General features: G+C 38.0%; 1 protein-coding gene across 1 annotated transcript in view; it reads left to right on the plus strand.

Annotated features, from left to right (window-relative positions):
- The first annotated feature begins 7,942 nt into the window (after positions 1-7,942).
- Positions 7,943-25,302, plus strand: part of Itk (IL2 inducible T cell kinase) — a 63,217-nt gene continuing 45,857 nt past the window's right edge. The window contains exon 1 of the mRNA XM_046459940.2: positions 7,943-8,211. Within this exon, the coding sequence (XP_046315896.1) occupies positions 8,074-8,211 (138 nt within the window). The 5' untranslated portion in view covers positions 7,943-8,073. The remainder of the gene's footprint in view (positions 8,212-25,302) is intronic.

Below are 25,302 nucleotides of genomic sequence, written 5' to 3' on the forward strand. Positions count from 1 at the left end.
TATAATGTAATATTCTTGATATTGCCCTGTGCATATACATATATGTTAATCTAGACATAAAGCATTTGTATTATAAGAATTAGATGTGCTGTACATGTTGTCTCTACTTGTTTTATCTTAACAATATTTATTGTACTTTTCTAGAATGATACATTATAAATATATTTTATTCATCTTCATGATTATGTTAATATTCTCCTGAATGGGTGCACCATGGAGTATACCTAGTCTTTAACTGATGCATGCATAGGTAGTTTCCATTATGAAAAACACTGAAGTGACTGGAACACCCCCATGTAATCTCAGTGACTTGGGAAACTGAGGCAAGAAGATTGCAAATTTGAGGTCATCCTCAGCAATTCAGTGAGATCCACAGCAAATTAGTCAGACCTTGTCTTCAAAAATTGTTGAAAAGAGCTGGAAATGTAGCTCACGGCAAAACGCCACTGGGTTCAATCCCCTGTACCAAAACAAACAAGACCACTGCTGTGAATATTTGACATAGGTAACTTCCCTGCACTCATGCTGCTTTTTTCATTAGCATTGTAGTTCAAGAAGGAATAAGGATTTGTTATTTTTGTTTACAAAAGAAACAGGCTGTGGTGGTTGATCTGAATTGTCAACTTGATTGGATTCAGAGATGCCTAAGATTAAGAGGCTCCTGGGCATGTCCGTGAGGGTATTTCTAGGAATGACTGATATGTGGGATAGCACACTGAGGGGGGAATGCACTCTACATGTGGGCAGCACACTCCAATAGGTTGGGAACGTGGATGGAAAAAAAAGGTAGAAGAACAAGGAACCTAATGAGGATGCAAACTCAACTCTTCTTGAATGGAGGCTTTGATTGCTGCTGAGATCTAACGATATTGGATTTCTGCTGCTTCACTCTTCCAAAGCAGAATCTGACTAGGGACTCATCAGGGAGTTTCCAGGCCTTCAGTCTTGCATCATTGATCCTTCTTCTGAAGCTCCAGCTTCTTGGGCTAAGCAGCTACTGGTTCCTTCAGCTCTCTTGGCTTCAGGTGGCCATTGTGGGACTATCCAGCTTCTGGTTGTGTAAGCCAATCTAGTGAATCCCCTTTTTATAATCATTTATGTATGGATACATGTATGTGTGTGTGTGTGTGTGTCTGTCTGTCTAATATATAGGCTGACTAATGCATAGGCTATGTAGTGACTGGAATGTTCTAGATAGTACAGCTAAAATGGATATCATACCAATTTAGTTTGGATGGAAATCATAGGGAAATAAAGGACTTCAAAGCCATATCATAGGAGGACATTTGAAGAATCTCTTTTTTTTATAAGAAGCACCTTTGCTTATCCAAAGGGGCTATCTTCCACCCCAAAGAGGTCTAGAGTTATAGAACCTCAAACGATAAGACAATCAAGTAGTCTTTAGGTCTCAGGGTGAGATCATTCATAATTCACCAATGATGATCAAGCATGTATTCACCTTCCTCAAGTGGCAACACTCGGCGTTCCTTGGAGAACCGAAACCCCTCCCTACCATCAGTCTAGGGGTTCTGGTAGGGCTGAGTCAACCCAACCTTCACATCCAAGGGGAGGTAAAGACCTAAAGCTGGACTACTAAATATTTCATCGTCTTGGCTGTACTGATTGGTACTTGTGAGCATATCACCGACGGTAAGGCATTGATGTACAATACTGAGATCTTTTCTGAAACTAGGAGGGAAGAAAATCCAGTTCCACTAGTGAAATGGCTGGCAGCCATTTTGCTGCCATGGAGTAAAACCTGCGGGAGCTTGAAGCTGGCCCAGAACTGAGGAGGTGTAAGCACGACTTCTGATGTCATTGCTTAAGTATCTGGATCCAACAGTGCTAATTTGACTGGATTTTTTTCTTGATATTAAGTGAGGCTTTCTCAACTCACTTTCATTTGAGGCTCCAAAGCCTTTTAAAAATATAATTAAAGGAATTAAGTGCTTCTGTATCCTAAAGCAGGGTGGTATATCAACCATAGAGGTACAACCTGTTCTGCCAGTCAGGGCTCAGCCACCATTAGTGCTTGCCTTTAGAAAACAAGGCTTGAGAAATCAAGACAAAGAGTTTTTTTAGTATGCTGTGCATTTTTTCTCACCTCCAACCCAAGGAAAGGAGAATGGAAACTTGCATCCACCAGAAGCCAAGCGATACGGACTTAAAAGGATGACTCGGTGAGTCTCAAATGAGTCTCAAAGAGTCTTGGAAATATAAGGACAGTGTCTAAATCCCATTGGGAGAAACGGGATGCTGATGAAGGCTTGTGGAAAAGCTGATTATTTGGAGTCAGTGGGAGAAGAGGCTGTACTTGGAACAAGTGGTATATCCATCACCAGCAGGGCATGAATGCCCTAATCTTCTAGTAGTCATGGGAGGGAAAAGTGGCATGTGGCTCATTGTCAAGGAAATTTCATCCAAGGCAACCTAGTGGGCAAAGGAATCTAAAACAGAGTCACAGAGGGCAGGGGGAGGTAGACCTGCAGAAGCCCAATGGCTGGAGGTTGGGTTCATTGGCCAGATAGAGTGGTATCTCTCTCTTCTACTAGGAACAGCTATCAGAGCCCTCAATGGAAAACTGCAAACAGAACACATGACAGACATTTCCCATAGAATAAAAAGCAAATTTATATCCATCACACCCTGAGGGCATTAACTCTATATTATTTTTTTTTTTTTTTTTTTTTTTTTTTTTAAAGAGAGAGGGAGAGAGAGAGAGAGAGAGAGAGAATTTTAATATTTATTTTTTAGTTCTCGGCGGACACAACATCTTTTGTTTTTGTATGTGGTGCTGAGGATCGAACCCGGGCCGCACGCATGCCAGGCGAGCGCGCTACCGCTTGAGCCACATCCCCAGCCCATTAACTCTATATTATTTTTGTAGTTTCATTTCTGTAGCCTGAGACTGAAGGGCAAATTAGAAACCAGGCTAGTGTGTGGGGAAGGAGGAGTTAGGCATAGTGGCAAAGACAGCAGGCCTCAAATCCCAAAGCACACTTGATGACATTGAAGAAAAGCATTCAATTGAATATGTGTTTGGAATTCTGATTAGGGCACTGAACTAGACTGGCGTTTCTTAACTTTTTATCATGGAAACTTTCAAACATTTATCAGTGTGAGCAGAGTACACAAATAAACCCCCAATTCACTACCCAGCTTGAGCAATTGTCGAGAACTTTCTTCATTCTCCCCCTACCTATTTTTTCCATTCCACTGGATTGTAACAAAGCAAATCTTAGATATTCGATTGTCTCAACAATCATGGGCATGTTTCTATGCAAAAATAAGTACTCTTTTTTGACAACAGTGTCATCATCACACCTTAAAAACTAAATAATAGTTTCTCAGTATCACCAAATCTCTAGTCAGTGTTCAAACTTTCTTAATTGTCCCATTCAGTTTTTATGCAGTTAATTTGTCTAATTCTGAATCCAAACAAAATCCTCCTATGTGTTTGATATATCTATTAAAGTCTCTTGTAATCTGTTGGTTCCCTTCCAATTTATCTGTTGCAGATACCAGTCATTTTTCCTTCGTGTTCTGAATATTCGGGACTTACACAGTTAACATCTTTATCACATGTCGGGTGGGGGAGGGGGGATATTCCTTTATCTCTTTTATTTTCTACAAACTCAAATTTAGATCTAGAGGTTTCATTAGATTCACGTTTGATTTTTTTTTTTTTCCTGTTGGAATGACTCCTGTGTGAGTGGTTTTATTGGGTCACCTCAGGAGAAGTGCAGTGTCTGATTGTCTCTCTTGTGATGTGAGAATTATTCAGTCTGTTAAAGTGTTGTCAGCTTCGTGAATTGTACATTTTCCTATCAGCTTTTTAGTAATGATGTAGCAGCCACTGATGATTATAACCCGCTATGTTATTAGAGTTGCAAAGTAGCGATGCTTTCTCATTCCTTCTTCATTAATTTGCTTTCTAAAGGACTTCACATCATTAAATATTTCATTACTAAACTGAGATATAGTTCTACAGAGAGCAAGAAAATACGTTTTACCTTTTTATTTCCAGTTTTCAAAATAATAACTTGATCCTCACCACTCTCCAAATATGGTCAATGGGTTGAATTTTATATTATTTTATTTTTATTTTTATTTTTTATTACTGGGGATTGAATCCAGAAGTGCTCTGCCACTGAGCAACGTCTTCAGCCCCTTTGATTTTTAGTTTTGAGCTGGGCTCGCTAAATTGGTGGGGCTGGCCTCAAACTTGCAATTCTACTTTAGCCTCCTGAGTAGCTGGGATTAAAGGTGTGCACCACCACACCTGTCTGGAATATTTTTTTTCCATTTACTTTATGAACTCATGATTTCAACATTTTTATTGCTTTTCAATTTATTGCAGATATTATTCATTTAGATGCCCAAATTGTTCTATCTTTGGGCAGTGAGAACTTCTTGAATTTGTCTCCTATAACCTGAACTTTTTAAACTAAAAATAAAAAGAAATTATTTGGGCTGGGGTTGTAGCTCAGTGGTAGAGCGCTTGCCTAGCACATATGAGACATTGGGTTTGATCCTCAGCACCACATAAAAATAGATAAATAAAATAAAGTTACTCTGTCCATCTACAACTAAAAAAAATTATTTGAGATTATTTGTTTACTTTTTCATTAGAATGACAGAGAAAATATTGGATCTTCTTAAGTTATACTAAAGAGTGAACAGAGACTAATCGCAGTAGGTGATTTTGAAAATTCTGTGAGAAAGAAAACAAAATTATTTATGATTGTACTCCAGAAAGACAACAAAATAAAAGATACTATTACAACAGCTCCTGATGATATTTTGCTTTCCCAAGTGAGAACACTGTGAAGTCTGTAAATCTTTTAACCTGAATCAACCAGGTATCAATCTACCCTTCCCAAAAGAGTTTAAAGTATAGTTTGAGAAGGTAGTACATGGTATTAGATAGAATCTGTTTCCCACTAGTGAAGGAAACCTCAAATTTGCAGGATCTTAGTAAATAGTTTATTTCACTTTGTATTACAAAAGTTGACCCAGGGTTAGCACGGAAGATCTATGGTCATCAGGACTCCAGGCTCTTTCTACTATTTGCTTCCTTTTCCTTAACATGCAATTTCTACTGCATGATATAAGATAGCTGCTCCAGCCCTAGCCATTATCTCAACATTCCAATCAACAGGAAGAGGAAAAAGCTAAAGAAAACGATATGAAGATTTCTATTAAGGACAATTCCACCTCTGCCTTATTCTGTTGGCCAGAAAAGAGTCACATGACTATGCCTCATTACAAAAGGATATGAAAAACATAGTCTTTATTCTGCCTGGCTGGAGGTCCAGACAACCTTCAGGGAGTCAGTTATTCTAAGAAGAAGAAGGAAGCAGATATTTGAGGAAAACAACAATCCCTTCCTCAAGCCATATTCAGGAAAACAAAACACCAAAACAAACAAACAAAATCCTACCTCTACCACTCTTGTGCAGTGTATTTCCATATACACATGTCTTAAAATCACAGAATAGAGGTCATTCAAATATCCCCTTTTCCCTCGTACGTGTCTTGATTACGCAGGAATTTCTGACATATGAAATAAAATTAGAGTGTATCATTAAATGATATTTGACACTCAAAAATAAACTTTTGAGAGTCATACTCCTATACAGTAGTAATGACGATTGTGTCTCATTATTCATCCCTATCCAGCCCATGCCACCTCTGCTTACATCAAAATTCCTTACTTATTAATTTCATGGTAGAAGTATGTCTCACATATTATACCTCAACAATGTTCCAACTCAAAAGTAGATGACTACTAGAACTCAGTATTCACAGTGTCTGCCATGCACTTCTCAAATGACCTACCAAAGAAGCTAAGGATCAGAGAGGGCAAGAAGCTTACTTCAAGAAAAACAGTTTAGTAAATGACAGAGAGTTTAATCAGTGACAGAGCTGGAATTCCAGTGCAAGTTTTTTTTCTGTTTTCAGAGCTCATTCATTCTTTATTATGCTGCTCTGGCATATTCATTTATTTTCTGTTCTTCCACAAAATTTTAGGAAACAAAAACAATCATCTATATGTAGCACAGAGAAACTTCTGTGGGCTCTTATTTGAAGTTTAAAAAGCTTTGATTTAAATTTTAAAAATAAACTTCAAATCTATTTCTGCTGAGAGTTTTATGCTCAGTCTCTCTTTGAATTGCCCACCCCAATTTGGTAATTATCCATTCAACACATTTTCTCAAATAAACTTTTCATATGTGTTTGTTGCTGAGTATATAATGGTGAGTAAAACCACACATATCCCTTACTCTTGAGGAGCATCTAAACTAGTGAGTGTGTAGCTGGAGAAGAGATGTCTCCGGAGGGTCCAAGGAGTTCCCAGAGGGAGGGGGAATTCAATTCAGGATGAGCAGGGTTCCTGGCATATGTGATGGAAAGAATTTCAGCAGGAGCCAGACAAATGCATAGGCAGAGGTTTATTTAGAAAGTAGTTACACATTCAAGGGAGAAGCCCTTTTGTAGGTTGGGGTCTAATATTTATAGAAAGGCTATAATTAGGACGGGACTGGACATGGAGCAAGGTAGAGCCACAAAAAGTTTTACCTGTTTTCCTTGTGCTCAGGTATTTTATTTTCCAAGGGTACAGGCCAAGGACATGTCACTCAAGATTTACAACTGTGCTTTCTGCACCTTAAAGGCTCTTGGGTTGTTTTCTTTGAGACTCAGTATCTCTCTCTCTTAATCTTAGATCCCTATCTCAAGTGAGGAGACAGCCCAAAGTCACCCTCCAGATGCATGATTAATGCTGTTCTGAGGGGAATGAAGAGAAAGGTAGAAGGTGCCTTGTTGTGATTGGTGGATTTGACTTAGGAAAACCAGGAAGGAGTCCCTGAGGAAGTACAGGGAGGCCGAGGCTGGCATTATAATTCAGAGTTAACCCAAAAAAGCAGAGGCAAAAAGACATTCTGGGGCAGATTGAGCAGCATGTGCAGACTGGCATGAGAGGTGTGCACAGAGGGCTGGGGACAGGGGCAGACTGTAGACTGGGGTGAGAACCTTTGAGCAAGAAGTGAGGGAGCCAAAGAGGAACCCTGCAGTGCCTTGTCTAGAGCCACTGTTATTCACTTTCACAGATGAAAAAAAAAAAAAAAGACTCAGCACCACTGAATAATTTGCCTGTGGCCTCACAGCTGGTTCCAGTGGTAGATCAGGAGAGAGTAATGGCCCCTGTAAGACCCATGTCCTAATCCCCAGAACCTCTGTGTATGCTAGGTTACATGGCAAAGGGGAATTAAAGTAGAAAAGAGAATGAGGTTGTTATCAGCTGACTTCAAATAGGACTTTCCTAGATGATCCTAGATTGAATGGACCCAGTATAACCACAAGGGTCAAAAGTGGAGGAGGGAAGAAGAGGTTTCCAAGGAGGACTGGACCTGTGACTGTTGGCTATGAGCTGGAGGAGTATGGGTGTCCTTCAGAAGCTGGGACGGTCAAGGACACATATTTTCTGATAAAGATCCTGGGGAAAGGGTCACAGCTCATTGACAATTTGATTTTAGCCCAGTGAGACCCATTCCAAACTTCTGAATTACAAAATTGTGAGACAATTAATTTGCATTACTTGAAGTCACTAAGTCTGTAGCAATTTGTTACAGTGGCAACAGGAAACTTATACCCAAGCTGGGCTCCATGGGCTCCAGAACCCACATTCTTAATTCCTGTGCTAGATGTCTTAACTGTTGGGTGGGCTAAACCAGGAACTATGACAATAAACATCAAATAGCTAATATAATTTTGACTCTAAGTTTCTTCAAACATCATTTCCAAACCATGTAGCAAAGGGTATATATATATTTTTATATGTGCCTCTTAGTTTTGTGAATTTCGAAAGGATGTGGTTATGGCCTTTGACATCAGAAGAGAAGCTCCGCATTGACTGAGGGTTGATAAAACGATAACGTTGGAGGTGAGGTGCCTCTGAGCAGCTCTCTGAAGATCAACTGCCTGCCTGTCACATTCCTTTCCCAGAGGCTGTTTGCTCTGGTTGTGCTAAGGGGTGATGCCTAAGACGCATCACTTTTCAAGAACTGGATCATGAACAACTTGATCCTCCTGGAAGAACAGCTGATCAAGAAATCCCAACAAAAGAGAAGAACTTCTCCCTCTAATTTTAAAGTCCGCTTCTTTGTTTTAACCAAAACGAGCCTGGCATACTTTGAGGATCGTCATGGGGTATGTAAGACTTTCTTTTGTCTTTTTTTTTTTTTTTTTACAATATGTTATATTTAGACTTCACTGACTCTGAAAGATATACATGGAATAAAATAGAACATGGAACCCAAGCATGCTGGGTTTAATAAGCAAAGAGCACAGTAGGGAAATCAGTGGAGAATGTAGAGAGGAGTCAAGAGGTCAGATGTTGTACTTGGTGATTTCACTTCCAAAAACTACAACTTTAACGTTCATCAGCTTTTTTCCCCTACAAAATAATAATATTTCATGTGACAAATGTTATGATTGGATAGAACTTCAACTTTGTATGAAATATACTACATTCTATGGAACATAGACTAGTAAAATATTGTACTTGGTGGGGCCTCAAGAATAATTTAGCCCAATGTTTTTATTTTACAGTAGAAAAAAATAGTACTTGGAATGGTTAAGTGGTAGGTACAGTATTAAAACATGTTTACGAATTCAACTCTTTGTTTTAATGGACAACACTTCCATGATATCTTAGAATTGTTTCCCAAGCATTTAATAGTCTAAAATTTGCAAGGCACAATTGCAGACCTCTTTATCCCTTGGAAAACATCACAGAAGACTAGGCATATTGAGCCATGGTGTTCTGCATGCAGACCAGTGGTTCTTACATAGGGGATCGTGGCTGCTTATCTAGGCCAGTCTTTGATATATCTGAAGACATTTTCATATTCCATAGCATCTGTAATTACAAAAGAAAAAAATCAATGAACACAGCAATGTACTTTGACAGATAAAGCACTAGATGAGGAGTGAGGAGACCAAACTCTGCTTCTCATTAAGTGATAAAGTCTGGACAAATGTCTATCTCCTGTGTCAGGTTTTTTTTTTTTTTTTTTTTTTTTTTTTAATTAAAGGACTAGAAATTACCTAACAAAATCCCTTCCTTCTTTAAAAATCCTTTGTTTCTATGTAGTGGCTCTTGTTTAGCCATTCTCAGCAATTCCTCAAAGCATGTTTGGGACTTCTTATTATATCATTATATTGCTTTTAAATCACTAGAGAGGTAGGGGGAGATTGTTGTTTATATTTTACTGAAGGGGAAACTCTATTAGGTGCTTGATGGTTACTTAGAGATAAAGGTGCTCTGATTCCCCATGGGTGTATGACTTAGGAATTGCAGGAATGAGTTTGGAGTCTTTGGAGAGCCAGGTTTTCAAATGTTCAATGAAGTGTAGTCCTGGAGGAGGTGGCTGGCTCTAGAGCCAATGGATGCCTGGCTTTTTACAGTTTCAGGTGAAATATCACTAGCTTGTCTTTAGAAAAGAATTGGTCATCTTCAGCAGACTCTTACTAATATTTTAGAAGTTAAGCACAAATCACATGGAATTACCTATGTGCAAGGGCCCCTTGATAGGTGACCAGGAGCCAAGTTTTGAACTTAAGGGATTCATTGTATATACCTAATAAATCACATAGCCTAAGTCAATTTTTAGTGTATATGTGTGTGTGACCTAATGTTTCCATTAGGTTATATAGGACATATGCACAATCATCAAATTTCTTGTTTTTTAACACCAGTGATTAATATCCACAAATAATGTTTTTTAAAAATTTTCTTTAAATATGATCGAAATCTATTAGTAAGAAAGTTATCCAAGGTCACTGAAAAATGAATGTGAATTATTGTTGTGTATTCCCTATATAAATCACATAGTTTGAGGTCATCAATTTGCACACAAGAGTATACTGTACATCACTCATAAATAAACAGCATTACCCTTGTGGAAAGAACCCTTTTATTTTTTAATTAAACCCTTAGTCTTCTCATCTTAAAATGGGTGTGGTAAGAGTATCCATTTCATAAAATGGCAAAGAATCAGATAATATATTTATGCCCAACTATTTGAGATTACCACTTAGCAGATAATAAAAGTCAGATGTTGGCAATTTCATATAGTTCAACTTAGTTCGTAAGCTACTTAATGTATCTTGTCACATAGTCAGCACCTAGTAAAACTTAGCCATTTTTGTATCATTTTTATATCTTTGAAGAAGCTGGCAGGGTGATATAACATAATCATCTTCAAATAATAGGAAATATTAAAAGAATCTTCAAAGCCAAGCTAAGACCAGGGTCCTGGACTTCTATTCTATGGTTAAATGTAAGCATGCGGGGAGACAGACATGCATCAGGAGCTGTACACTCCTGGTCAGCCCCTCTTAGGGTCTCAGCTTCTCTTTTTTGCATTTTTGAAATTATATTCCCAGCAGTTCTAATCTTCTGTCAATTTATAAAACTGTATGAAAATAACCCCTTACATACTCAAGAATAAATTCTGTACATTGTTTATTCTAAACTTTAAATATCCATTCTTCTTGTCATTACATTGCTAATTGAATGAGCCTTTTATTTTAACAAGTGTTCAGTTTTGGTGTCAGATGGCTGTTTCCCTTATTGAGATGTGCTATACAAGTTTTTCAGAGGGGCCGGGAAGACCTTTCATCCTACTGAAGCAGGGGTCAAAAAGACGCATAGAGTTGGCAGGTGGTGACTCGAGGGTAGGAATGATTCTATGTTCTTCCTATGCCTGCCAATTTCCTTGCAAAATAGTCTCTGGTGGCTGAAATTCTTTTTTTTTTTTTTTTTTTTTGGTACCAGGGATTGAACACAGAGGTGCTTAACTAAGCCTCATCCCCAGCCTTTTTTTTTTTTTAATTTGAGACAGGTTCTTGCTAAATTATTTAAACCTTGCAAAGTTGCTGAGGCTGGTTTCGAACCTGTGATCCTCCTACCTCTTGCCTCAGCCTTGCAAGCCACCAGGATTACAGACAGGCTGGAATTCTTTTACAGAGGACAAGGAGAGATAAAAGACTGGTACTTAGCTCATAAAATATATAACAATGTTAGTGATGAGAGCAGAGGTGTTGAGAAGCCCTCCCTCATAGTTTTTATGGATTTCTCTGTAAAAAATGATCCCATCATGGCCATTTTAGATTACCAATGTGATGTGTCTACTAGCTCACAAATTCCTGGAAATTTACCAATCAGCCAGTGCAAGCTGAACCTATCACATTACAGGCAGACTTAAGTAAAATAATCTCTGGAGAAGTAATCACCAACTGAACAATATACTCAGTTGCATGTGATTGATACCAGATCTTCTTCAGGGGTAAAAGAAAAAAATGGACGACCTCTGGCTCACTTTGAGTAAGAACATAATGGAAAAAGTAGCATCCATGGAGAAAAGCATCACAGATTGGTGAGGCCAGTGTAGCCAAGTAGAGCTGGATTCAAATCCTTCTTTACTTTCTGGAAATGCCTCTTTCTTATTGTAAAAACTCAACACTGCTTGTTCCAAGAGATGTCAAGTAAATCATGAAAAAGTTTGTTACAAGCTTCAGGCTAATTGCGACATAGTAAGGTCATTATTATTCAGTTTTGCCCAAGCACCACCTTGAACTTCTGAAAGACCCTTGGGAGAACTGAGAAGGTTTTTCTATTGTATTGCTTCTTTGCACCTTAAGGATCAAGCTTGTAGTGCTTCCTATGGTGTGGGAGCCATTATCACTTACATGGGATGAAGCATATCTTATAACCTGTGTCCTCCCTCAATGAAATATGGCAGGTGTGGAGGTGGTCCCTTTTCCTTGCTTTAGGAAACATTATTGCATAGTGGTCAAAACAAACAAACAAACAAACAAACAGCTTCTGGTGTCATATAGATCTGGATCAAAGACCAGCTTTACTGCTTGAGCTGTGACTCTCTGTAAACCCCATGATGCTGTAAGATTCTCTTTTAAAATCCTCCTATCTCAGCCTCTTGAGCCACTAGGATTATGGGCGTGCCTGGTGCAATGGCCTATTTTTTAATTGGCTTGTTCTCAAACTATTGTATATACAAACGCATACACAAACACACATACCCTGGATATAAGTTCTTTATTAGATATGTGGTTTGTAAATATTTTCTCTCAACCCCTGGCTAAGGTAAGATCATCATTATTCTAATGACAATAAAGTAATAACACTTACTGAGCACTTCTATGTGTCAAACACTGTGCCAAATGTGAATTATTTCATCTAATCCTTATATTCACTTTGTAAGTTAAGAACTATTATTACCCTCATTTATAGATTAGAAAATGGAGAAGGCGGCTTAAGTAACTTGCCTGAGGTCTCTTATGTCTCCAAAGGCTACAGGACTCCCAAACAAACGGTGCCTATTGTTACTAGCATTTGTTACTGGTTAGTAATTGGGAACTGGACTGGTTTATGACAAAGTGTGTGGTGTGTTCCTTCTCTGAAGTCTTCAATGCAAAGGGTGTTCCTGAAAATCACCACTCCATGCTCCCCGGTCTCTTGCAATGAAGTATGTTATGAGTTTTATAATTGCCATGTTCACTCCAGGACATGTCTTGTCTTCGTTCACTTTGGGGAGCTCTTGTGTATCCAAAAAGAAATGAGAGAATTGGCCAGCTTTTATTCCGAACATTCCCCTAGAATCTGCTGGGATTTCCTATTGGAAGCCACCAACATCTCCCACCTGGGACCACTGCCACCTCTGATTGATTGTTCCTTGCAAGCACTCCACCCCACCCCATCCTGCCATCCCGTTCTCTGCAGGTCAGCCCAAGTGACATTCACATGGTGACTGTAATCAAGTCCTGATGACCTTCACCAGAAACTCAGGTATTACTTCAGTGTTTTTTCTGTTGCCCTGAGGATGGGCACCAGAATCTGCCACACATTCTCTTCTGTCTCAGCACATGTTCCTTTTTCTCCCATCTCCCTAGGCTCCAGCCACACTATGTTGTATTCACCTTTAAAGCCTCCATGTCAGATGTCACTTGTTTAGAAAAACCTTCCTTGAGTTCCCTAGACTAGGTTGTATCCTCCTCCTCCTGTTATGTTCTGCCACACCAACATGTACCCTTTCTTCAGAGTAAATGTCAGAGTTGTGATTGCCTATTTATTAAAATGATTATTTTATTAATATCATTCTCCCACAACAGTCTCCATTGGAGTATTTCTTGGTGAGGCCAGGCATCTAATTTGTTAAAGATGGTATCATCATCTGGAGGGATAAAGGGAGAGTGGGAGAAAAAGAAAGGAGGGAGAAAGGGATAAGTATAGATCCAGTGGAGGTTAGAGTTACACAAATGAACCCCAAGAAGAAAAAGGGTCAATGCCTTAGTCTTTAACTAAGAACTGAGCAAGACTCCTAGGCCATCAGAAGGGAGGTCCCTAAGTGCAGGAGTAAATAAGTAAGACTCCTTGGAGGGGGCATTCGGGCCAGCTCCTCAGTCCCCAACTCTTTTTAGGAGAACCAAGCAACTCTGTTCTCTTTTTCCCTCCACCCTGACTTACTCGTCCTTTCTTCCCTTATCCAGAAAAATCCTCTGAGGATAATATTCTTAAACCTACCTGAGCATTTCTGCTTGAGATTTTCATCAGCCATGGGCTCTCATGTGATTCAGTCAATTCTAGAAAGACTTCTGCTAACACTTGAAGCTTTACAGTCTGCTATCCACCCAACACCCAGAATAAACTTATTATAAATCAGATATTTTCCTTCCCTTCATGGCCTTTGTGGCTGTTTAGAATATTTAAGTGAATTCTCAACTATGGCCTATGAGACCACCTTGCCTGCCTTTCTGGTTTCATTTCCCACTACATTCCTTTTATGTGCCTCTACCACATTTGCCTTCTTTCTGAACCTTCAACACTGCCAGCAGAAGGCCAGTACATGTGCTTTGTACAGAAGCAGGACCAAGGTGAGATAAATGAGACACATACTTAAGGAGGTGCACTCTTTCAGGATCATCCAGTATAGGGTCTTTGCACTAGTTTTTCCCACTGTCTGGAACATCCCAAAGTTTTGCAGAACACGGTTCTGTCTTGTTCCCTGACTCTTCAGACATTTTCCCAGGATCCTGTTTCTTTTTTTTTAGAAGTACATAGATATTTCAGCCATTTGTATTTTCACTTACTCTGTGGATTTATTGCTGTGTTTCCCTGTTTATTTGCTATCTGCATCAACAGGAAGAAGTCTTGATTGCTTTATTCATCACTGTAACACCATTAGCTAAGAGTGCCTAGTACTTAATAGGAGGTCAGTCAGTATCTAGTGAATTAAAAGAGATCACATAACTTAAATTGAATTCAAAAAAGAAGCATCTAGAAGCTAAGAATGAAGACTTGTCTAGCCAGGCAAAGAAAATGGAGTATTGCTGTGCACACTGGGAGTCCCAGGAACTTGTGAGACTGAGGCAGGAGGATTGCAAGTTCTAGACTAGACTGATAACTTAGCAATATCCTCTCTCAAAATAGAAAATAAAAAGGGCTGGGGATGTAGCACAGTGGAAGAGTACCCCTGGGTTCAATTTCTAGTACTACTAAAAGGGGACAAAGATATAAATACATACTTCTCAAAAGAAGAAATTCAAAAAGCCAACATATTTATGAAAAAAATGGTCTACTTCATTAGCTATGAGGGAAATGCAAGTGAAAACCACAATGAGATATCATCTTACCCCAGTTAGAAAGGCGGTCATCAAAGACAACTAATGCTGGTGGAAATGTGGACAAAGGGGAACCTTCATGCACTGTTGGTGAGGATGTAAATTAGTACAGCCATGATGGAGAACAGTAAGGAGGGTCCTCAAGGAAATAAAAAATAGATCTCTCCCACTTTTGAATGTATATCCCAGAAGAAATGGTATCAGCCTATCAGGGGATATCTGCACACATATGTTTATTTTTATACTACTCATAATACACGAGATATGAAATCAACCCAGATGTCCATCAACAGATGAATGGATAAAGGAAATGTCATATATATGCACCATGGGTATTATCCAACCATAAAATGAATGAAAACTTATAATTTGTAGAAAAATGTGTGGAGCATTTCACTTAACATTGAGTTAAGTGAATTAAGTCAGATATTGAAAGACAAATATTGCATATTCTTTCATGGGTGGATGTCAAGAAAAGTTGATCACAATGTATAATGATGATTAGTAGGAGTTGGGAAGTTTTGGAGGAAATGAGGGTAGTGGGAAGTTAGAAGGAACCAAAACATAGTTAGAAGTAGTAAGTTACAGTATTCTTCAGAACATGGGGGGACTATAGTTCAATTTACCCATTTCATCTTACACTATAAATTTACATGATTAAAATAATAATCTAAAAAGTAAAATATACAGTTTTAAAGTCACCAAAATTATACCTGCTTATTATTTTAAAAATTCACATATAAAACTTCTCCCCCTTCTTAAAAAAAAAAAAAAAAAAAACAACAACTCTATTTTTAACCTAACACTGTATGAAGGAAATGTTTTAGTAATTTGTTCAACAAACATTTTTCAAGCATCTGCTGCATGCCAGGCACTGTTCTAGAAGTGAGGAATACAGTCTTAAATAATGGAGATGAGGTGTTCACCCTCATAAGCTTACATTTTGGTGGAGGAGACGGTAAGCAAGTGACTGACTACACAGGGAAGATGTAGACCCATAGGCTCTATAGCAAGTCTGAGCAGCAGTTGGGGTTGATTGGGAGGGAAGATGGTTAGAGAAGAAATGTATATCTAGGCTGAGGTTTGAAAGAGTCAGTCAAGCAAAGAAATGGGGAAAACATTCTGGGCAAAGGGAAGGCACTGAGCTAGAAATAAAGTTGACCTGTGTGAGTAACAGAGCCTTGGTGCACACAGAATTCAAGAGACGAGTGCAGGTGAGAGATGGGAGCCGAGCTGTGTGAACCACTGTGGATCGTGGCAAGCAGTTTGAATTTTATTCCAGCTACAATAAAAAGCTACCAAAGGGTTGAGATATATATATTTATATATCTCCTCCGAAATAATCATTTTCTCATATATATGAATTTTTAATGGTTTAGTCAGTTCATTGGAGAGATATACATTTATTTTATGTACCTGGACAAATGGATAACTTAGCTCCCATCTAGGAATCAATATTCTGATTGTTTCTAAGTATAATAAACACTAAAAATACATGTATCTAATATTACACTGTCTCCTTTTAAAAATATGCATTTTAGGCCAGGTATGGTGGCAAATACCTGTAATCCCAGTAGCTCGGGCAGTTTAGGCACTAGGATCACATTTCAAAACTACTCTCAGTAAAAGTGAGGCGTTAAGCAACCCAGTGAGACCCTATCTCTAAATAAAATACAAAATAGGGCTGGGGATGTGGCTCAGTGGTCAAGTGCCCCTGAGTTCAATCCCTAGTACCAAAAAAAAAAAAAAAATAGAGTTCCTTAAGTAGGATTACTATGTCATATATTGAAACACTAAAAAATATTGTACCTAATGTTAGACTGAGTCATTTTTGAAATAACTTTTTAGGATAGACTGCCCCAAATAGGATAATTGTGTTATGGGAAAAGAACATTTTCTGGCCTTGATCAATTCACTGCTAAATCATCTTTCAAACAGCTTGAAGCAGTACACAGAACCATCAGAGAAGATTATGTTCTAAAAAGGAACTAATAAAACTAAAAGAAACTCATTGTGATTTTCAAGAACAGTGCTTTTATAAATTTTGAGTGTTATGAGGGGGATGTACAGTATTTTATGCACAGGTGAGATGAATTGATTTAAGGTCAGTCTTAGACATATGTAGACAAACCTACACAGTAGGAGTTGAGGGATACTCAGACAGCCTCCTATTCTGCAAAATATGATTCTGTCCCCATCTTAGGGGGTCTGAAAATTGCACATGAAGGAGCTTTTTGGTTTAGGCCATCTGGCATCTAATCAAGAAGCAAGTGAAATAAGGAAGCTATCAAAGAAGTCATTTTTGACTTCTCCATAGATTTAGATCTACTAATAGGATCCACTGTACTGATGATTTCAGACAGGCTGTAATTCTAGAGAAGTGGAATGAGGATAGGAAGCAGCAACAGGGTGGCTTAATAGAATGGAGCCTGAGCACTGGTGACCTTGGTCAGTTCCTTACTCTATCTGGGGTTTAGCTTTCTTACTCATAAAATCATGGCATCAGGGGTTTTTCAAATTTCTTCAATAGAACTCTCTTTTAACATATGCATATGTTATATTCATCCCCACAAAGAAAACAAATAGAAGTGCAAGTTTCTGGCTGAAGCAGGATGAGGAAGCTGACCAGAACCCCATCTGCCCCCAGGATCATGGGTCCAGAGAGTGAGACTACGTTTATTAACATCAAACATCACCCTTTTTCATAGTCCACACTAAGGTCAATTTCATGTGTAATGATCCAATTTAGTGTTACCCAAAATGAGGTTCTACTAAGAGGAGCACACAAGATGGCACATGGACAAAACTAGTTTTAACATATTTTCAATTTAAATTATGTTTATTATAATTGATATTATGAATTTGTGTTTTAAAATTTATGTTGAGAGTTTAAAGTTTTCTTTTGGAAAACAATTTGCTTATCTGGAAAAAGTGTCAATTTAAAGAATACTATTAAGTATACAATACCATTTGAAGGAAGTTGGGTATGGTAGAATTGCAAAAGTAGGTTATGAATCAAAGCCAAGGAATATTAAATTCAGTAAAGTCTACAGAATAGCCCACAGGATGGGTTAACCATAACTAATTTAATTATTTGTCTATTTATGGATGGATATATAAATTTCTCTAGCTTTTCTTAGTGTAATAAATAATACCACTATGAATATCCTTTTTCCAACCGATTGTGGTGGCCCAAACAACTGTAATCCCAGCAGCTCAGAAGACTGAGACAGGAGGATCACGAGTTCAAAGCCAGCCTCAACAACAGTGAGGTGCTAAGCAATTCAGTGAGACCCTGCCTCTAAATAAAAATACAAAATAGGGCTGGGGATGTGGCTCAATGGTTGAGTGCCCCTGAGTTCAATCCCCAGTATCAAAAAAAAAAAATACTTTTTTCTACATCTTTACACATTTTGGACGGATGTTTCCATTGGCTAAGTCCTACAAGGGAATTATGTTTATTTATTTTAGTTAACAGTTTTTTAATACAATAAAAGAAATATGTTCTTGGTAAAATTCAAAGAGTATGGAAGAATATGAGGTAAAAAGAAAAACTCTGTCTCCATCTCCACAGGTCCCTAGTCTTAACAGTTTCAAATAATGAAATTTATTTTATTAGTGTAGAGGTCAGGAATGCTGCTAAATATTTTATAATGCATAGAAAAGGCCTATAACAAAGAATTGCCCTACATGTCAATGGCGCTGAGCTTAAGAAGCTGTGGTCTACAGAAAACATCTTCAGAGAAGGGCATGGTGGTACCCACCTGAATTCCCAGCAACTCGGGAGGCTGCCGCACAAGGATTACAAATTCAAGGCTAGCCTCAGCAACTTTTATGAGGACCTAAGCAACTTAACCAGACCCTATCTTAAAATAAAAAACACTGGGGATGCGTGGGGATGTGGCTCAGTGGTTGAGCACCCCAGGTTCAATCCTTGGTACAGAAAAAAAAAAAAAAGAAAACATCCCTAGAAGTGGAATTGCTGAGTCAAAGGCTATTTGCATCTGTTAACTTGTTGAATATGACCAAATTAATCTCCATAAAAGTTTACCAATTAACTTTGCCCAGGGCCACATGTGAGATGCCTGTGTTTTCAAAACCTCAATAACACTGTTATCTTATGTTTTGATCTTTGCTAGTCTGAGAAGTTTTTTAAAAAAATGGTATCTAAGTATAATTTATTTGCAATTCTGTTTTCTTAGCAACTTTGAGCATGTGGAAATTTATGTTCAAGAATCAACTACAGTTCTTTTACCTGATTTTCCACAAAGTTGTTAGTAATTTCCTTAATAATAATAGGAGCTCTTGTTTTTATTCCAAGTTATTTCCATTAAAAGTTTGTCATAGGATGCACCCACAATCATCACTTTCTGCTCTACACTTGATTCTACCTGCTTTTTCCTGAACCTGTGTTAACTGAACATTGCTTTTGTGTAAGGAGTTATTTCCTAAAATTCAGTGAAGTCATTATTAACTATATGCTTAGGCTACTGACTCTTCAGTGCTGAAAAGATTTGGAGAAAAAAGTATTATTTCAAATCCATTAAACATCTCATATTTTCTATTCTGTAAAGATGAAGGGCTTTAACCTTATTATTATTTTTTTAATATCTACTTTTTAGTGTAGTTGGACACAATAGCTTTATGTTATTTATTTATTTTTATATGGTGCTGAGGATCGAACCCAGGGCCTTGCACATGCTACGTGAGCACTCTCCCACTGAGCCACAACCCCTGCCCTAAATTTATTCTTTGTTAATGGCTACAGAGTAGGTACAGGATAGATGAACCATACCTACTGGAATTTTATGTTTCTCTAAATTTTCTTAGTGTAACAAATAACAACTACTGGGAATATTCTTTATCATCCTTCTCATCCATGTTTCTCAAAGCACACAGAGCAGCGTGCATGACACCTGAAGGATCTACCACAGGCCTGGCACATGGCACTTGGTCCCTGATCTTAGTTTCCACCTAAGTCCTTTTCTCTCTGCCCACTTTTGTAAGCAAATCTAAACAAATGTTCTTTTTAGTCTTAGGACCATGGTATCTTTTTTGTTTTTTTTTAATATTTTTTTAAATTGTAGATGGACACAATATCTTTATTTATTTTTATGTGGTGCTGAGGAACGAACCCAGTGCCTCATGCATGTGACTCAACTGAGCTATAACCCCAGCCCAGACCATGTTATCTTAAACATTAATTGAGCATATAATTTATTTCTGCATTTTTTGCTTTACTTATAAATTACCACCTAACAGCACAAAGAATTGATTAATTAGAATCTGTTAGTCCTCAAGAAGAATATAAGAGGACTGTCATGAACTTGAGCTTCCTTGGACACAGAAAATCAGGTGGCAGGTGCTGCCTAGCTGCTGCTTTCTGCTAATGGGGTTATGAGGTTACAGGCGCAAAGAATTGCACCATTTCACCCACCCCGAGTTGAATGTGTGCCCTGTAGCCATAACCACCTGTCAACGTAATATTACAGTGTGGTGTTTTAAAATGTCTACTACTTTAAAATTGTATTTCCCTTTTTCTGCCTTTCCTCTTTCTTTGTGCTCATTTTTTAAAATTTCAGATATAATAGAAATATATTATTTTCTCTGTGAAATTCTGCCACCCTGACATTCACAGGAATAACCAACATTAGCAGCTTGCAATAATTTTTCTCTTAAATTACTTTTTTTTGGCTATTTCATAAATTAATATTTATTTTATTTATTTTTCAAAAAATGAAATACTTCTGCAACTCTTTAAATCTTCTCTCATACATTTAATATGCATTTTTGTCCTTCTGTATAGATGAACTTTATTCTTTGTTAATGGCTACAGAGTCATCACAGGATGGGTAAACCATAACTAATGGGATTTTATGTTTCTCTAGATTTTCTTAGTATAGTAAATAACACTACTGTGAATATCCTTTTTCATATGTACTTATACATTTTGGACAAATGTTTTCATAGGATAAGTCTTACAAGGGAACATATTTATTTCTTTTAGTTAACTACTTTTTAGTTCAATAAATGAAGTATGTGATTATGGTAAAATACCCAGAGGACAGAAATATATGAGGGGAAAAGAAAAACTCCTTCTTTCTATCATCTACTCCCAAATTCCAAGACCATTTCCACAACTCTTGTGTTCATAGTTTCTTTCAAGAAAATACATTTATAATATTAATAGAGGATTAAATTGTCTTCTGAAATTTACATAAGAATATAGTTATTCTTCTTTGCTTTCTTTCCTTTTCTTTATCATTATTCTTTTTTTCTTTTTTTTTCATACTACTCTTTTTTTTATTGGTTGTTCAAAACATTACAAAGCTCTTGATATATCATATTTCATGCATTAGATTCAAGTTGGTTATGAACTCCCAATTTTACCCCAAATACAGATTGCAGAATCACATTGGTTATTATTTTTTTCAATTTTTAAAATTCTCGCCTTTTGTCTTTGCGCAGTCAGGGTGCTACTATTGAAGACGGCAGACATTAAAGAAACTAAATTGTTTTCCCCACAATGTGAACAAACTGAAGTGAAAAAAAATAGATGACTGGGTTAGCTGAGTTAGAGGTCTTATGGAAACAAGGAAAGAAAAGAAGGCAGGTGTGGATGGGTCACAGTTTCATGGTTTTACATTGGTCCAGAGAACTGGATGTCAGCTGCCTTAGCCCACGCCTTTCCAGGCTTCCAAGGTTATTTGGGTTAAGTCACATTGAAGGTAGGCTGGGAAGGAGAGGAATCAGCAACAGGGAATTACAAATCACACTGTTTCACAAGATAGTACTTTTTCCACAGAGACAGTAATGATCACATCTTTATTGGATGCTCAAGTCCTAGTAACCCCTGAGTGGCAGCTGTGATCATCCCCACTAGTACTGAAGAACCAAGAGAATGAGAAGGAAGTGAACTAAGATCAGAGCATCCAAATAGCTTACCCAGTGCTGCCTGTCATTGGAAAGATTTAAATCCTGGCTTTTCCAAACCTGAATCTCTGTTTCTCTAGGCCTTCCATTTGAGAACACCCTTTTTCGAAAACCCAGAACACTAAATTAGGGGAATGGGAAGGAATTTGTGGGTCACCTCAAGGAAGATTTGTGGAATTTCGATGGCACAATGGCTGTTCTATATCCAGAAGAGGCATTGAACAACACATTTGAATTGCCTTGTTAAAATCATCATTAGAAACATCTCCTGATCTTAGAGAGACTCTGGTATTGCTGCATGCATTTAATTTTACTTTGTGATCTCAGGAGTCTTAAATGCCCTACTCCTTTAGATGACTCACTGTGAAAAATATTCTCAGCTGATGCTTAAAATTCCATTACCAAAGCTCCCTGTCAGCTTAAATCTCTGATATAATTTCTAATATAAAGTTCTGTGAGACAAGACAAACTTTAGGCCAGTAGGTAAGTTATACTTTAAATAAAAGAACATTCAGGGAAAACTTTTTATAGGTGAATGGGAGGGGATACAAAAAGCTAAAGAGAGCAAATGTGGTGAATTGAGATGTCCAGGAAGCCAGTACCTTTCATGATTTTGCCCTGGTTTTACAAATAATTTGCAAAATAGACAAATGACTTTTGGTTGTCAAAATCAAATAATTTGCAAAATAGACAAATGACTTTTGGTTGTCAAAATCATCAACAATAAAGAATTGTTCTCCCCAGTGGTGGTTCTTGTTTACATACTTGTCCAAAAGAAAATTCCCAAAGAAAATGTGGACATAGAAAGAAAGAACAAGGACTTATTTTATGGATACCATTTGAAAAAGATAAGGAAAGGAAGTATCCTTTGAGTGACCTGATTACCATTTTAATGACTTTAATTTGCTCATAGATTTATCTAGTTTTTAAAAATCCTCTTAATTAACCCATTGATTCAGAGACTATAATTATGCCACTTTGAAAACAAATGAGTTGCTTCGGATTGTACAACTGGTAAGAAACATGGTTAGGCTTCAAACCTGAGTCTACCGGACCTGAAAGCTCCAGGACTCGTTCTGCCTCACCAAAGCACAAAGCTAAAGTTCTGTTGTTTTTCAGAAAAGTAGAAATGCCCCCTTTGGAGGGGGGAATCTGACATGTAATTTTTCCTTATGCATCCGCCTGTTAGCCAAGCAAAGAAGGAGCGCTGTTAGGGAGTCAAAGGTGGAATGGGGAATGTGCTCCACCTTTGAAACCCAGCAGAAGCAGAGATAAACCTCTACCAGGCCATGGCTTGAATAAATAGGTCATGCAGTTGATTGCTTAGCATCAGATTTGGGTAGTGAATATTTTCTATGAAAATCGGAGCAAGAACAAAGCCGTGAAGCACAGTAGTTATGTGGCCTGGCTCTGGAGTCATAAAATTGAGCTTGCATGCTGCCCTTTCACTAAGACAGCTGACCTCTCCCAATCTCAGTTTTCTTACCTATAAAGTGGGGGAATGGCTCAGCAAGGTGGCGCATACCTGCAATTCCAGGTAGTTGGGAGGCTGAGGCAAGAGGATCACAAGTTTGAGGCCAGCCTGGGTAACATATGAGACCCTGTCTCAAAATCTAAAGTATAAGGACTGGTAATATAGCTTAGTAATATAGCACCCCTGATTAACAATTCAATTCCCAGTACCACACACACACACACAAAAAGAATGATACTTTGTTGGATCATGATTAAATGATTGTTCAGTGCCTGAAGTATAAATGCTCAAAAAGCCCTCATTATTGTCTGTTATTGTTTTTCCTGCTTCTCTCTTTGAAATTCACAATCCAAGTTCTATTTTATACAAAATAATACCATATAAAGAAATAGTATATAAAAGCTACTTGCACAAGCTTGCCTTTTATGCAGATTTGTACACATCAGCATCTTGGATTGTTTTGACACATGCAGATATACAGGCAATGCATTCAAATGTGAGGACAGTGTAGCTTTGAGCTAAGAAACAAGGCTAAGCTAAACCCTGTGGCTTTACCCCAAGTGGTGCCGACAGAATAACAAGTAAGAATGAGGGCAGATTTGACTTGGTCTCTCTCTTTTTCTGGCAGCTTTTGTGTGGTTTCCTTAGAAGGTTTTATCCTGGCATTTTTCAGAAATAATAGAGTTGTTGGAGATGATTATAGACAATCATGGTTTCTCAGAGACTGAACTGTGAGTAGCCTGTTCACTGGCTGCTCCCCAGGGACTGACAGGAGTGAAAAACTGGTCCTGCTATTTACCACATATTGGATCTTCTAAGATCCAAGTAGAACTGGCCTAGGGGCCTCTGGAGACATTGGCCAGACAGGATGCATTGGAAGGAGGAAAATCTGACGCTCATTTGGAAATGAGAGGAATGTTGATGGTGAACTATGAAATCCATTCCAACAGAAAAGCAAACCCAAAAGTGGTGTCACCTGATGGACTAAGTAACATATGTCTCTTAAAATCCATGTTTGGAACCAGTGAATATTAAGAAATCAAAAGGGATCATCTGAGTTGAAATGAAAAAACCTCCCTTCGACATTGTGTGGCTACTGAGCACTTTACACGTGCAAGTCCAAACTGAGATGTGCTATAAAATACAGACACTTAAAAACATAGTACTAAGAAGGAATATATCTCACTAATTTTTATGTTGATCACAGTTTGAAATGATAATATCTTAGACATAGCAGGCTAAATAACATAATTGTCAAAATAATTTTACTTGTTACTCTTGCTGTTTTGAATGTGCCTACTGGAAAACTACAAATTCCACGGTTAGCTTGCATTCCTTTTTCTGTTGGACAGTGCTGCTTTAGAATCGCACATAGAAGTTTTATCCCTACTCTTAACTCCATTTAATATTTGCCTCTACTTTATGCTCCATTGCGAAGAGATACTTACCTAGCACTTTTCTACCCAGGGATTTTGCTTGGCTGCTCACTCTACCGAGACTGTTCACTCCCCTAGACCTGCTCACAGATGACTCCCAGGAATGCCTTGTCTCCAGGGTCCTGCTCTAATGACCTGTCAGTGAGATCTACAAAATCTACCTGTCCATTCTCTTTATAGCACTTGGTTTGTCTCTCAGCCTTCCCAGCTTATAATAGGATTACATCCTGATAAGCCCATCATAAGTTCAAAATATTTTATGTCAAAACTGCATTTAATCACCTAACCTACTGAACATCCTGGCTTAGCAACACAATGCACTCTAGAATACCGCACTGATTGTTTCTCCTAGTGACCATGTGGCTGGCCGTAGCTGAGGCTTGTTGCCACTGCCCAGCACTGAGAGACAGAGTATGGCGCCACATGTTGTTAGCCCAGTAAAAGGTTAAAATTCAATATTTGAAGTACAGTTTCTACTGAATGCTTTCACACCATTGTAAAGTCAAAGAAAAACAAAATACTAAATCAAACCATCTTAAGTCATGGACTATGTATAATATGAGCCCCATGAGAGAGTCTGCAGCGTTTATGGGCCCCATCTCCTGAACTCAGAACAACGTCTTGCTCATAGCTGACACTTGATAAATATTTTCTGAATAGTTAAATGCCCTAAATCTGATTAAGATGATTTAAACTGTGTTCTGGCCTGGTTGGTCTTCTCTTCCTAGTTAGCTCTGCCATGGGCCAGCCTCT

This window comes from Marmota monax, unplaced genomic scaffold (assembly GCF_021218885.2).
Source record: "Marmota monax isolate L192 unplaced genomic scaffold, Marmota_monax_Labrador192_F-V1.1 WCK01_AAM20220418_F8-fsc00229, whole genome shotgun sequence".
Lineage (NCBI taxonomy): Eukaryota > Metazoa > Chordata > Mammalia > Rodentia > Sciuridae > Marmota > Marmota monax.